The 15,901-nt window shown below is 43.3% G+C and overlaps 1 protein-coding gene across 11 annotated transcripts in view; it reads right to left on the bottom strand.

Annotated features, from left to right (window-relative positions):
• Window positions 1-2,277: 2,277 nt before the first annotated feature.
• The window catches only part of RIMBP2 (RIMS binding protein 2), a 328,093-nt gene continuing 314,469 nt past the window's right edge, over window positions 2,278-15,901 (bottom strand). For 9 of the 11 annotated variants that reach the window (XM_090061952.1, XM_090061954.1, XM_090061961.1 and 6 more), the window contains 5 exons: window positions 15,126-15,191; window positions 13,605-13,708; window positions 9,040-9,111; window positions 5,721-5,855; window positions 2,278-3,336 (listed from right to left, as the gene is read on the bottom strand). In XM_090061952.1, coding sequence (XP_089918078.1) covers window positions 3,148-3,336; window positions 5,721-5,855; window positions 9,040-9,111; window positions 13,605-13,708; window positions 15,126-15,191 — 566 coding nt within the window. In that variant the 3' untranslated portion in view covers window positions 2,278-3,147. Of the gene's footprint in view, window positions 5,130-5,720; window positions 5,856-9,039; window positions 9,112-13,604; window positions 13,709-15,125; window positions 15,192-15,901 lie in introns of all 11 variants that reach the window. The other 2 variants (XM_090061956.1, XM_090061953.1) reach the window with 2 other exon arrangements.

The following is a 15,901-nucleotide window of genomic DNA, read 5'->3' as shown; positions in this document are numbered from 1 at the left end:
TATTTTCTCTCTGACTCTTATCCTGAATCTTTGCAGTGCTCAGAGTAGTTTTACAAGAAGTGTCCACTGGGGCTTATTCTGTGTTCTCCATGTAATCTCATGTTCTTCACTTGAGGATATAATGGACAGAGAAGATGCAACCCCTATTCATTTTTTTTTTTCCCCTGAACCCTGCTTTGGCAGACTCTTGACACAATCTCACTAGTTTCTGTTATCACAGGGAGGAACTTTGATCCAAGTCATTCATTCAGCACACATCTCCTATCACCAGTAGGTAAAAGGCAGCAAAAGAGAGGAAAGTTAAAAATGCAAAAATGTTGGTTCTTCAGCTTCCTACATCTAGATTGGCTTCAGATACAGTATTTTGAGGGAAGAGAAGGTGCATGTTATGCAAGAGAATCAGGCCCCCAAAACTGGCATGCATGTATTAAGGTCTTCAAAAGGAGGCTTGACAATCACCTGGCTGGGGTCATCTGACCTCAGTCCTCTTTCCAGGCAGGGGCTCGCTCAGACATGATGATCCATTGGGTCCCTTCAGACTCTATAACCTATGACTCTATAAGCAGGGAACTAGGCTTCTGGCTGGAAAGGCAGCCCTCTGGGAGCCACTGCATCCTATACAGCTGCCAAGATAGCTGCCACTTGTCTGACTTAGGAAGTTGAAGGGGTGGAGTAGTGTTAACCTTTTCACAGCCGTAGCTATTGGCTGAGCTCTGTAGCTTGTGCCCAAAGCAGCAGGTGAGCTTCTGGATTGCATCTTGATGATGTTTGTGATGCAGAAACATTTTACTGGCAGGATCTACTTGCAGTAAAGAACTGCCTTGCCAGGGCTGGCGGGGGCCTAACCTTGTGTGACGTAAAGCAAGTCCTCCTGGAACTTAACTGTATCAAAGAAGTATGGCATCCTGGGTTGTTCAATCTACCCGATTTGACAAAAGGCAGTGTTTGCCAAATAAAATAATGGATATTGTCCGTGAGACAAAGCTTTCATGGATTTTGGCAGGTGGGCCTAAATTCCTCTTTGAAGGCCAGCTGGTTATGAACACATCCTTGCAGGCAAACACTACCAGACTCTAGATTCACATGCTGGATGAGTGTACACACCCTCTTAGAAAGAAAAACAACACAAGATTGCTCTACAACAGTGTTTCTCAACCTATGGGCTGTGACCCAAAAGTGGGTCACAACAATATATGAAAGGGTTGTGGGGGAAACTGGGCTTTTTTCTGTGCAGGCCTGCAGCATTCCAACCTACAAGGGGTGCTTGGGACCACTGCTCGCTCCACAAGCTGGGCATGGTGGGGGCACTGGGTTGGGACTGATTATCTATGTTAACAAATAGGTTCTGGTACACAAAGTGCAGTGAACTTGTACTATCAATAACAAGAGAAACCGAAGAAAGAGCCTTTCAAGGGCAGTGCGCTAAGGGATGTTTAAGTACCTTGCTACGTATTACAGCAACCACATAAAGATTTCACTAATTAAAAGCAGGGAGTCAGGAGATGAATGACTAACGTCATTGCTACATCCACCATCTGAGTTGCAGCTGGCTGGAAGTAACAGCAGTTGAACTTTACTTGGAAATAATATGGAACAATCAGCAAACTATGTTCCTTTTTAATATTGGACTGTATCCTGCTTCTAATTGTAATAACTCAATGTACATACATACATACTTGTGTGTTGAGAAATTGCAATTAGTAATTTAGTAATATATACGAGGGGGGAAGATTTAAAAAATGGACAAAGCAAGCTGCATTTTACAAAATATCAAATTTATTTTTTTTATATAAAATATTTTACACATGAACAACTGTACACATGCACACACCCACACAATACTTTACCACAAATTTAGGCCAGTACTTTTTTTTTTAATTTCATAAATCTAGCACACAATAGTATCTTACAATAATTTACATAATTCTTTGAAGACACAATGGGGAAAGCTTTGATCATTCATTTATAAACCTTCCATAAATTACAAAAGAAAGGCAGTCTGAAAAGTATGTATAAACAGTAAAAACAATTTACAAATGGACAAGAATTACAAAATAGTAACAGCCAATGTTACTGCCAGTAACTTGTAAGATGGCTTAAATCAAGAAACGCCAATACTGAAGTTAGTGTTTTGAGATATTTCTAATCAATTAATTGTTAGAGCTTTTTAACTGGCTACAGTTTTGTGTATGTAACACAACTTTTCACTGCTGAGCCTAATACATGCATTTCATCCTGATTCTGACATCGGTAAGATGAAAAATGATTTTTTTTAAACTGAAAACTGCACTTCCACAAACAAGACCACACGGGGGACACGGATTATTTTTATTTTCTGGCAGTTTACTGACACTTTTACACTAGTCATGCCAGGAGCTCTAAAACATTTTGAATGATTAAAACTATGTGCATTTTCTGAGTACTTTTATGCAGTATCTGGCTTTTGTACACTGAATATGGAGACTAAAGGAACTTATACAAATATTTTAAAAATGCATCTTGCACAACATTTTCAGACTCCAGGAGTTACATCAGACATTAAATGGAGTCAGCAACACATTACGTGATCTTGAATTACCATGTCTCAGAGGATGAAGACAGTTGAATACACAGTACATACAAAGTATACGCTGTATATTTATTCGACAGTACAAATCATTGTGCATTAATAAGGCAAACATCAAGGCGGATTAAACTAGGAGTTTCAAGACCATTTTTATTAAAAGATAAATACTGGGTATTGTGGGGTGATCTCTTTGAATAAGGATTAGAGGATTTTCTTTTTCCCCCCCCATTATGATCAAAGAAGAATCAATGCAGAGACTTATCCAGTGGAGTTATAGGTGTGGAGTTGACTTCAAATAAAAAGATGTTAGCCTTCTGTCCTTAATTCCCCAAAATCTGTCCCTTTTTTGACGAAAAAAAGCACATTGGCAACATTTTGAGCTTTAGTAGCAACAAATCCACTTCCTTTTTTTTTCTTGCTGTTTGATTAAGCAATTCACATGATTCTACTGATGTCAGAAAGGGTTAAAAAATACAAAGGTTCTGTAAAGATGTACTGCATAGTCATGAAAGCCCTAGTTTTGAAGTTTAAAAAAAAATACATAGACTGGAAGCTTTACAAGTTGTCCAGAAGTACATGAATCATTTCACTGCACCCAGCTTTTTCAGCAGTTTCTTGCCTTTGGAAAGCAGCCCCTTTTTCTTTTTCGAGGATATTTCCCTGCCTCTCCCGGGGCTACCAGAACCCATAGATGACGGAGGTGACCCAGAATGGAGATGGACTGTGGGGGATGGTGCTCTCCTTGATGTACCTGTATTCTCAGGAGGAACCTATTAGGTATATTGTTATAGTTTATTGAATAGTTGAAAGCTATTCATCATCAAGAAAGTTGGTAACATCACTTTTTGTCCCAATACCCACTTAAAAAAAAGGTCTGCTTGATTTGTTCCTTCAGTAGTTTAATATGCCATCCAGAAATAATGGAAAATACATAAGTACAGCTTCCCACACATGCAATTGTGAGAAAAGGTGTAGACATTAGAAAATATACACTTGACTGGGACCTTAAATTAATTACACGTTTTTGTTTTTGTTTTTTCAAACAATGATCTGGGGACTGCCATTTTACCATCGTTCTGGCAAAAATCACAAAGTTTTGCATGTCAGTACTCAAGATGACGGTGAGTACAAGAATGATGAGACACTTGTAGCTATGGAATTTAAACAGTGGGTTAAGTACTATAAATCAGCAATCTATATAAGCCAAACAGTTCCAGAAGATATGTGCAAACTATATATGATCACCTATTTTTTTTTATGTCCTTTAAATGCCTTTTCTTTAAAGTTGGTTAACCTACTGTATATACATATTTAAGATGGCACACTGGTTGAAAGAAAAAAAAAGCTAAAATGAACCTTAATTGCAATCAAAGAAAGCTTAAAGACCCTGATTGCTTGGCGTGTGTGCTGCAGCTATATGATTGCCAGGTGAAGATGAACACTTGTACAATACTTAGAATATGACAGCATTCCTAAATATTTTAAACAGAGCTATTTTAATCATCAAAAGCACTTCAATGAAAATGCTACAACTATTTATACTCAATCTATTGCAACTACTTTTCCCCGCTAACAAAATGTGGTACTGTATGCTGTTTTTGTAGTAGAAATCATGCCTCAGGGACACCTAATATCTTGAATTCCCATTAAGATGTTAACATGTTAGCGATTTGCTGTCTTGTACAACAGTGAATTAAGCAAAAGGGCTTCAAGCCTACTTTGATTTTAAATCAAGGTCTAATTCTAATGAAAAACAACTTGGTAAAGCACCCCAACGTACACCTGAAGATACCATATATTTAGTCTAATGCATTCATTAAGTGAGCTGCAATGTTTCATATTGACACTTATTGCATTGGTAAACCAAGCTACTACTAGAGTGTTTCACAAATGTTTGCACTGTCTCTGGATAAAACTAGCATATGCAGGGGTGCGTGTTTTCAGAATTCTTGAAGTCATAGGCAAACTGGGGTATAATCGATCATGGAAAACACATTTTTTTAAGGCAGAAAGTTTGAGGTTAATGAGTTTCAGAACCAACTATACCCTTGTAAACTACAATACTGATCTGCTTACAACTCACTTGCTCATTCTTTAAGGGTGGTGGGTTTTGTGCTTTTTTCCTTTATCTACAGACTTTGAATTTGGATATCCCAGACTGGCTAACAATGCAATATGCAGCTTCTGTTTGTAGCGTAATTGGACACTAAACTCCTCTTTCAATGTAAACAGAAACATTTAGCTCATGAAGAAATATGTTCCAAATGTTGACCTTTGTAAAGTGAACCCTAATTAGAAGGAAACCCTTAGTTATAATTTCAAAGGATTTCTTTGTCTCTTGGAAATAAGCTAATTTTCAAATACACACAGTAAGTGTCTGTATCTTGTTACATTAGGGCCAATGATTTTGGAGACATATTTCCTTTTTCCACAGTTAAGTTTCAAGACTGTTGCATTAGATACTGTCAGGTAGCTTTAATTGATATCTTTATTGGTATCTTCAGTTGCTCACTTACGTGAAGGCTACATTGCCTTATTAAGGTGTGAAATGAACACTCTTCTTCTGTTTCCAAGCAGATGAGCAAAGAAATAAAAATATATATAAAAATATATAATATATAAAAATATTGCAGTGATGAAACAAACCAAAAATGATTCACTCTAAATATGAGTAATAGTTCATAAAGGATAAGATTTGGGCAGCTAACTCATGTTGGGAAGACAAATCTTAAAAAAGGTTAAAGGAAATTATTGTTAAATCAGCTATTCTTTACATTTCATATTTGAGTTAATGTTTGTCCCACTCCTTCCCCATCCCCTAGTGCTTGTGTTTTCGCCTAGGTATTTGTGTATAGTATGTAGAGTTTGAAGTTTGAGACTGTGAGCACTTTCACTAGAAATAGCTGAAGAAATTAAAGTTACAATTGGAAGATTCTGGTGAATGATTTTTTTTTTAATTTAGGTCTGTAATTTCTAAGTGTATATGGCAGACTAGTGGAAGGATAACTGAACTCTTTCCATAATTTAAAGTTAAGATTACCTAAAATGGACAAATGAGTTTTTAAAATGTGAAAAAATAATATCGAAACAAAATAAGAGATGATACTGTATGGAAAAATTGAAAAGATTATTTCTTTTTAATGCAGTTGCTTACCCTTTTTGCTTTTGTACGCATTGGTGTGTCTTGAGCGTATCGTGATGGTGCATCAGAAAGATAGACTTCTACATCATCAGGCACTTCTTCAAGAAAGTTTGAAGGAACCAGCCCCTTCTGTCCATTCAGTTCACCCTATGGCATAGTAAAAATTGAACTGGTTTATGCTTTTAAAAAAATGCACAAATCTTCTGAAGAAGGGAAATATTACTTTTCTCAATTAAAAAACAATTACTTTTTCTCAGTTAAAAAAATGAGAAAAAGAGTGAGGTAGAGACACTGTACTTTGTCCAAGATCACATGAGAAATCTGACTGAAGCCAGCACAGAGTTTTAATATTCTGGTTCCCCAATCCTGTGCTTCAGCAGCAAAGGTTATCCATTGTAGGCTTTTTATATAGATAGTATTAGTACTACAACCTATTATACATCAGGTACCTATCATTCAAGTGCCATCTGTGGGCATGACGTGTTCAGGGAATCATAGAAGATTAGGGCTGGAAAGGACCTCGGGGTCACATCCAGTCCAACCCCCTGCTCAAAGCAGGACCAGCCCCAACTAGATCATCCCACCAAGGCTTTGTCTAGCCAGGTCTTGAAAACCTCGAGGGGTGGAGATTACACCACCTCTCGGTTTAGGTTACTCCATGCATTCACTTCCTGGTGAATATATGGGATGCACATAATTAAAATGGAACCACTTCATTAGCAGTTTGGCATGGGAGTCCAAACCCGCTGTCCCACATAATTCTTCTGACTTGAATAGGTCCCTAAACCAGCCCTAACTCCAGGAGATCGTTCCAGGCTGTGAATGCCAAGTGGAGGCCATGCCAAGCGCAGCCCAGAATTAGGTGCTCAAGCCTGGGAAAGAGCCAGAATTGAATGCACTCTTTTCTCACCACTTCCTGCTGGATGTGGTACGGGATCCCCTGCTCAGTTCGCTGGCTGTTGTGAATCCTACTCGAAGGCACCTAACCTAGCGAAAGGTTCCACTTTGGAGCCCTCTTGGCTAAGCCCCTACCTGGTGAGCCATAAGGCATTATCTTCCACTTACCTTGCCTGCAGGGCTTGAGATACTGGAGGGCAACACTTGTGATCGGGCCCCCAAAACCAGAGTGGTATGAAACTAGAATTCCCCTTTTACTCTGCAGCTTAGTGCAAGAATATGGGAGATGTGCTTAAAGAAATGTGGACCTGCGTCTTCCCCCATCTCCGGTGACCGCTCTAGTCACCAGTAGTTGGGATCTCAGAAAAGGTATTTAGTCTACTGGGTCTAATGAAGATTAATTCACTCAGCTAACACTCTACAGCTGTTCCTAGAGAGATTGGTTACTGGGCTAAACAGCTTGGATCTCCAGCCCCACGCTCCTGCACCACAATGCTTGGCCTGTCACTTGGTTCCTATGAGCCTTAGCTGCTTTCTGACTTTGGCTGATGACTCTCAGGTTGTCTTCTGGTCCCAAATGTTGGGTCTGACCAATGGGATGGACTGCCTGCCCCTGCCAGCCCATTAAAGTCTGTTAGTCTGGGACAGGTTTCTCTTCGGGATGATAAAACGTTGTATTGGGCCAAGTGGCAGGGGAGAGAGTAAGGACAATTATATAGGTCTTCTATGTGGTTACCCATCTGGAAGGTTATACATATATATATATATAAAATCCAGTGACTGTTTCATTATGTTAAATTAGCCATGAGCTTAGTTCTCTTCCCTCCTGGGTGCCCCAACCGCTAGGTATTTGCCATCTTCATTCAGTCAAATGTCAGACATATTGAACGTGGGTATCACGTATCCCAGGGGAGTGCTCTGTTTTTAGATAAGCATTCGAGGACATCACCACTTCTTCCTCCTGCCATTGTGAGGAAAGGCTGGTGTAGGCTTGTAACTCCCAGAGGAAAATCAGGGTTGTGATTCCTGATGGACAAGGTATCTATAGCTTCTCTTCACTTTCCTATTGGCTACCTTAGGTGGCTCCTCCCTCAGCATGAATAGATACTGTGGGTCCTATCCTCAGGTATTTTACCTCTCCCCATACAACGTATGTGGGCCTTAAGCCCCTAACTCAGGGCTGTAGGTCCTCTGGCAGCAGGATGCCTAAAATTCAAGCATTGCAACACCAAGTACATTATGGTCTTGCAGGCATAACCTGGGTTCTTGTGTTCCCTTGATCCAGGAAAGCAAACCCTTGTCAACAAGCTGAGAGGAGATAATTTTAGCCTCTGAACTGCTCACCAGCCCTGACCACATAGGGTTATTTCCCCACCCACTCTGCACTCTTCCTTCCCAACTCCCCCCACAAAGCTCCTTTGCTCAGACAAGTGATCTCTATAAATTGAGGATCTTAATGGGTGGGAAAAGGTTTCGCAGTTGCTCCTGTTCCATGCAGGGTCATTTTTGCCATCTGATTTAAAGTACGTCATCAGCTGCATGCTTTTACACACACTTTTTGGCACTTGGAGAGCTACAAAAATGTTAAGTCTGCCCATACTGTCAGTTAAATAGTAAGGTGATAAATCCTGGACAAGACAGTTTAACTCGCCATCTCTGAGCCTCTCACTTGCCATCTTCCTGTGAACTCTCCGTTGAAATATTCTTCACTTGAGCCACAGAGAGTTAGTCATGGGCTATGTCAGATGAACGTTTATGTGGCTATATTCAGAATCATAGAAAACGAGGGTGGGAAGGGACCTTGGGAGGTCACATCTAGTCCAACCCCCTGCTCAAAGCAGGACCATCCCCAACTAGATCATCCCAGCCAAGGCTTTGTCTAATTGGGTCTTAAAAACCTCCAAGGATGGAGCTTCCATCACCTCTCTGGGCAACCTGTTCCAGTGCTTTACTACCTTCCTAGTGAGAGTGTTTTTTTCCCGAAAATCTAACCTAAACTTCCCTTGCTGCAACTTGAGCCCATTGCTCCTTGTTCTGTCATCTGCCAACACTGAGGACAGTCCAGGTCCATCTCTGTAACCCCCTTCAGGTAGTTGAATCCCCTCTCAATCTTCTCTTCTCCACACTAAATAAACCCAGTGCCCTCAGCCTCTCTCCAGAAGTCATTTGCCCCAGCCATTACTTTAGCCACAGACACGCCTGGACATATCTACATCGACGAGGCATGACCAGCAGTAGGTGGCTACGTATTATCAAGGGGCACTGTTAATGGACTGGCACCATAGCAAACTTTCAAGATGGAAATGTGACCTGAAAACCTTCCAGATGTTATTTTATGACTCATTGTCTGTGAACCACTCTTTCAGGTACTACGTGAGGCAGTAAGAAATGCTTCTAGGTGCCGTTTAAAACAATCAAATAAAAGGAAACTTACATAGTAAAATCCATCTTCATCAATTTCCCCAAATACTGCAATAATATCTCCTGTACAGAAGGTTAGCTCAGCCTGTGGAAAGAGGGAAGTATGAGTGGTCATGGTGCGTTACTGTGCAGATCAAATTTAATAAACCCCATACAGGTTTCCTTATTTTGTAGCATAGTCTCTACCATTTTTTTTTTCTTTTACATTCAGCAATGGAAAAGGTTTAGTGTTTTTGTGCTCTTTACCATCTGTTGCATTAATGGCAAACTGCATCCATATTTTTTCTAAGTTAGTTATTGGACAACTGGGTGACTTGGGGTGTTGAATTATGGGAGAAAAATAGTCATCTGAAGAAAGCAGAAATGTCCTCTTTCTAAATGACTGACCCCAGGAATTTCTTGACCAGGTCTGAACTAGGTCTGAGTGCCACTCTCTTTGTACAGAGAATCGTGGAAGGAAATCTCAAGGAGGATCTTCTTCATGGAGTGCCGACCCTGCTGTGGTTCAAAGGGTAGGTAGGACAAGCAGGAGGCCCATGATCTGCTACCAGTGCCCAGTGACATCTCCGCTGGAGATCTGCTACCAGGGACTCTCCCCGGTTGCAACATCTCACCTCCCCAGTCCCTTTAGCCTCCAAGGAGAATAGTGTGTGACACCTCTAGGCACTCCCCATGCAGTAGGAAGGAGGTCTGGTGCGTGACCACGTCAGTCCTTGCACATACTTTTTTGCAGGGTGCTTACTTTAGGGGTGGCGCTGCTGAAGAGGGAGAGCCACATGCAAAACGGGACAATATGGGGCCTTTCCATAAAAGCCTTACAGTCTTGGCCACTTGTAGCTTTGTCACGCCCCCGCACCGGGACCCCCGTAGGCCCTGGGGGGGGCATGCACCCAGGCCTAGGGTCAGAGAGGACCTAGTCAGGGAACTTCTGGAGGGACTGGACACATTTAAATCAGCTGGTCCTGACAATCTCCACTGAAGAGTGCTGAGGGAATTGGCAGAGGTCATTGCGGGACCCCTAGCACAGCTTTACGAGCACTCGTGGTGCTCTGGTGTGCCAGAGGACTGGGAGAGGGCCAATGTGGTTCCCATCTTCAAAAAAGGGAGGAAGGAGGACCCAGGAAACTATAGGCCAGTTAGTCTTACCTCAATCCTGGGTAAGCTTTTTGAGAGAGTTGTCCTGGCACATGTCCACGAGGCACCAGCAGGGGAGATTATGCTTAGGGGCAACCGACACAGGTTCATTAGAGGCAGGTCCTGTCAGACCAACCTGGTGGCCTTCTACGACCAAGTCACCAAATCCTTAGATGCAGGGGTAGCAGTGGATATAGTCTTTCTGGACTTTCAGAAGGCCTTCGCCACTGTCTCTCACCCCGTTCTCATTAAGAAACTGGGGGACTGTGGTGTTGACACCCACACAGTCAGATGGGTCGCCAACTGACTGGAGGGCCGCACCCAGAGAGTGCTGGTGGATGGGTCTTATTCGACCTGGAGGGATGTGGGCTGTGGGGTTCCCCAGGGCTCGGTCCTCGGGCCCGCACTGTTCAACATCTTCATCAGTGACTTGGACTAGGGGGTAAAAAGCACCCAGTTCAAATTCGCAGACTACACTAAGATGTAGGGAGAAGTGAGCACGCCAGAAGGGAGGAATAGGCTGCAATCGGACCTCGACAGGTTACAGGGGTGGGTGGACGAAAATAGGATGGGATTCAACACTGACAAGTACAAGGTGCTGCACATGGGGAGGAAGAACCAGCACCACACCTACAGGCTGGCGAACTCCCTTCTCGTCAGTGCAGAGGCAGAAAAGGATCTTGGAGTCATCATTGACTCCAAGATGAACATGGGCCGGCAATGTGGGGATGCAGTAAGGAAGGCCAACCGCACCTTGTCATGCATCCGCAGATGCATCGTGAGCAGGTCCAAAGAGGTGATCGTCCCCCTCTCTGCGGCACTGGTCAGGCCGCAGCTGGAGTACTGCGTCCAGTTCTGGGCGCCACACTTCAGGAGGGATGTGGACAACATGGAGAGGGTCCAGGGGAGGGCCACCTGCATGATCGGGGGCAGCAAGGCAGGCCCTATGAAGAGAGGCTACAGGACCTGAACCTGTTCAGCCTCCACAAGAGAAGGCTGAGGGGGGATCTAATGGCCTGTTTCAAAACTAGTCAGAGACCAGCAGGCATTGGGGGAGTCCCTGTTTCCCCCAGCACTGCCAGGAGTGACCACAAATAATGGTCACAAGCTGGCAGAGGGTAAATTCAGACTAGACATCAGGAGGCGCTACTTCACTGTCAGGGTGGCTAGGATCTGGAACCAGCTTCCAAGAGAAGTGGTGCAGGCTCCTACCCTGGGGGTCTTTAAGAGGAGGCTGGATGAACATCTTGCTGGGGTTGTTTGACCCCAGTACATTTTCCTGCCATGGCAGGGGGTTGGACTTGATGATGTGCTCAGGTCCCTTCCAACCCTACTAACTATGAAACTCTCACACTTTGCAGTTTTAGATGCAAAACTGATTCAGTGACAGAAAAGGTAAACTCTGCCCCAGATAAAAACTAATCAAGTACAAAACTTGTCTCAAATAGAGTAGGTGGAAATGTGTTCTCCCATAAAAAATAAAAATCACAGGCAACTTTAGGCTGCATTGCTTTTCCATAAGCTTCACAAACAGCCTGCTGTCACTAGCACGATGTGTTTGGTCTCAGAAAGGTTGGGTTGATCCCACTATTCCTAAGATGCTAAATTCTCTCAACAGTGGTTGGTTAGAAAGCTAAAATGTTGATCGTGTCAAGGTGGAGGAGATGCCAGGTAACACTGAATGTAACAGGACAAGTGGCTGCACTGCCTGCCTTCCTCGCTGATTTGAAAATGCCTGTGGATGGGCACGAGGGTAGAGGAAACACGGTCTTAATTGCATAAGATAGATACCATTGTGAGGGGCATGGTATAGACAAGGCAGAAGGACGGCTTAGAAAGCTCCACCTACGACCTTCTACAACCAGGTGACCTATCACTTGGACAAGGGAGAAGAAATTGATGTCATATATCTTGACTTCAAAAAAGCCTTTGATCTGGTATCCCATGATCACCTCTTGGCGAAACTGGACAATTGTGGCCTTGGGTCCACCATGATCTGCTGGCTGGGAAACTGGCTCCGTGGTGGGACCCAGAGGGTAGTAATTGATGGCAGCCACTCATCATGGTGTCCTGTGACCAGTGGGGTCCCCCAAGGCTCTGTTCTTGGACCCATATTGTTCAACATCTTCATTAATGATGTGGACATTGGAGTCAGGAGCGGACTGGCCAAGATTGTCGATGACACCAAACTCTGGGGCAAAGCATCCACGCCAGAAGACAGGTGGGTGATCCAGGCTGACCTGGACAGGCTCAGCAAATGGGCAGATGAGAAACTGATGGTGTTTAGCACTGAAAAATGCAAGGTTCTCCACCTTGGGAAGAAAAACCTGCAGCATCCTTATAGGCTCGGCAGTGCTACACTGGCTAGCACTACGGAAGAAAGAGACTTGGGGGGTCATCACTGACCACAAGATGAACATGAGCCTCCAATGCGATGCTGCGGCCAGTAAAGCAACCAAAACGCTGGCTTGCATCCATAGATACTTCTCGAGCAAATCCCAGGATGTCATTTTCCCCCTGTACTCAGCTTTGATGAGGTCACAGCTGGAGTACTGCATCCAGTTTTGGGCTCCACAATTCAAAAAGGATGTGGAGAAGCTTGAGAGAGTCCAGAGGAGAGCCACGCGCATGATCAGAGGTCAGGAAAACAGATCTTACGATGATAGGCTGAGAGCCATGGGGCTCTTTAACCTGGAAAAGCGTAGGCTCAGGGGTGATCTGGTGGCCACCAGAAGTTTATCAGGGGTGACCACCAGTATCTGGGGGCACGTTTGTTCACCAGAGCAGCCCAAGGGATGACGAGGTCAAATGGTCATAAACTCCTGCAAGACCGTTTCAGACTGGACATAAGGAAGAATTTCTTTACTGTCCGAGCCCCCAAGGTCTGGAACAGCCTGCCATCGGAGGTGGTTCAAGCACCTACATTGAAGACCTTCAAGAGCAAACTGGATGCTTATCTTGCTGGGATCCTATGACCCCAGCTGACTTCCTGCCCTTTGGGCAGGGGGCTGGACTCGATGATCTTCCAAGGTCCCTTCCAGCCCTGATGTCTATGAAATCTATAAACAAGAAAAAACGGGTGCCTTCGGGACGCGAGGGTGTTTGAAGTTCGTAACCTCTGCATTCAAAATTAATTGCTGTGCTTCAGGCTACCTGTTTTTGGGATGCTTCTGAAAAGTAATCCATACTCTAGGAAACATGCGAGGTAGATAGGGAATAAATATTTCCACTCTCACTCTAGCAAATGTGTATTCCCATCATCTCAAACTCTACATTGTTTCTTTCGGTAGCTCTGTTACATACACCAGTATGATTTCACTGTATTCCTAAATCATTAGATAATGTGCTGAGCAGACCTGTGTGACTCCTGAGTGGGATGTTCAAGAGCATGTCTCAACCACCAAAAACAAAACAGTTGCATTTGTTTGTGATTTAAATCAATACCTCTACATCAACGTTAGGAGAACTTTCTCTTGGGTCATAATCATATAGTGCCACCATCCTCCTTGTTGACACCGAATGTTGCCTGCCACTCCGTCTGTTCCTTTCTGTTCCAGTCACAAGGAGGAGAAGAGGAGGAAAGCTATCAAAGTTACTTGGAAAAACAGCACAGCACAACTTCTCCACCCTCCTCACCCCCTCCACCCCGCGTCCATCCCATTGTTAATTCCTCAACTCCCGTAATAAGCGACTTGGAATCTCTCTCTTGCAAACTGGATGGGAGACCGAAAGGATATCAAATCTCTTAACATAGCCATAGGCTCCAAAATAAAATACACTTCCAAAGCAGCTCTTAACCTCTTAGCTGTTGGGTTGATCCTACTATTCCTAAGATGCTAAATTCTCTCAACAATGGTTGGTTAGAAAGCTAAAACGCTGATCATTTGACGCAGAGAGTGTTTCAGTTAGAAGAATGAGGTGCTACCAGGCATTTAGACAACAGATGTTCAGAGTTTTACCCTGTTTCTCTTCATTCAGACTCTCACTGTATTCTCTGCCTCTCTCCCCCTGCCTGAATTCAGTAGGATTGCTGTGCCTGGTGTTAGACTTCCCCTTCTCATCAGGGTGTTAGGTTGAGAAATTAACATTTTCTCAACTGGCCCATGGCAAAAGTGGGTTTGGTCTGGTTTGTTCTGTTTTTTTTTTTAATCAGTTCTGTAAGTGGGTTTGAATATCTTCAACCCTACGTGACTACAGAAACCCATTTTCCAATTTTCAATAAGTTTATAAGTTTCTTTGGAAGATGGTGGAAGGAAAGAGGTAAAACTTACAGTTTCTAGAAACCAGGTGAAATGTTTGTTGATTGACATTAAACATTTACAGGGAAGCCGGTGAAGGGCTTAATTTTAGAACTGGATGAGAGCAGCATGAGTCTTGCAGATGATGCCGTAGCAAGAGAAACATGCTTGTTAGTTTGACTGACAACAGGCATTGAGGGCCGTCTGATGAGCTAGTGAACGGCAGTATGCAGTGTGACATTGGACCCTGGGATTAGGAGCAGCTTCAGGACTACTGCCCTGGTGGGCTGGGAGAACTGTAGGTTCGGGTAAGGAAGGGATACTGCGTATTTGGAGAAGTGTGAAGCATGCGCTCTAGCTTTCACACACCTGTTAGCTGGTAATGAAGCATTCAGCCAGCAGAGATTGCTCGTTTTCCCTATAGACCCCAGGTACCAATGAAAGTGTTTTATAGAAAGAGCAAGGAGAGGTCCAAAATGAAAGGATGGATTGTTGCAAATTTAGGACCCAGCCCCCACCCGGCAGCATGAACCAACTCCTATCCTTAATGACTGCCTTGGAGAAATGATTGCCCCCTTTGCTGGGAGACGAGAGAACGCCCATTCTTAAGCACTAAGGGCCCCTCTGCTTCCAAAGGAGATCAAAGGCATAAAAAGTAAATCTAGACAGCTCAAAGCATTTCAGCTCATTTACATCTTGAATCAAGTTATTGTTTCTTAGCACAGACCTCTTTTAGACTTTCTGGATCTGCGGTGTACAGAGCGTGTGCTCTCTTTGAAACGGTCACAGTTGACTTCAGGAAAGGAATGCATACAAATAAAAGAAGAGGAAAAGATATGAAGCTATTCAAAGTCCTTCATTTTTAAGGATTTAATGTGGGCAAAGGATTAAGAAAATATAGTAATGTGATCCCAGCACATAAAGTGCCTGACACTAAGACTAAAGACTCAGAGATTCGCAGCGTAAGGCGGGCCGGGAATTTTAGGACCCAGTCCTGCCAACAGACACACAGGGGCAGACTCCGTGCGACACGCCACATGACAGCACAGGTCCAAGCCTGAGAATCTGTTCTGATGTTCCAGCATTATCCATATTTAATTTAAAATTAAGCCAAACTCTTGGTAATGCTTGATCTCTAGAGTGCTGGGTGTGTTTTCTTTGAAGTGTAGCTAGATTTTTTTTTTTATCCAGATCTGAAAGAGAAGAAATTTCATTTGCTTTGACAGTGTAAAACTATTTAAAGGTGAACTGCTAGGGGGTTGCTAGCCACAAGACCTTTCTAGAAGACTTCAGAATGAGAAAAATGATATCTAAGGATATAAATTAGGAGGATATTTTAACACAAATTATCTTTCCCATGAAAAGTCTGAGGTGCACACTTCCTGGTTTCTCTGCTACCATGGGTAACATTATCAAAAGCTTCCCCTCCCCCCCCCCCCAAAAAAGGTCATTGGGTCTTACAGAAATACCTTGCTGGGTAACACCCCAAGAATAGCCAAATTT

The sequence above is a fragment of the Crocodylus siamensis genome, chromosome 9 (genome assembly GCF_052110815.1).
Source record: "Crocodylus siamensis isolate JL-2025a chromosome 9, ASM5211081v1, whole genome shotgun sequence".
NCBI lineage: Eukaryota > Metazoa > Chordata > Crocodylia > Crocodylidae > Crocodylus > Crocodylus siamensis.
The sequence above is the reverse complement of the archived record's forward strand: the minus strand, read 5'-3'. Positions and strand labels throughout refer to the sequence as shown.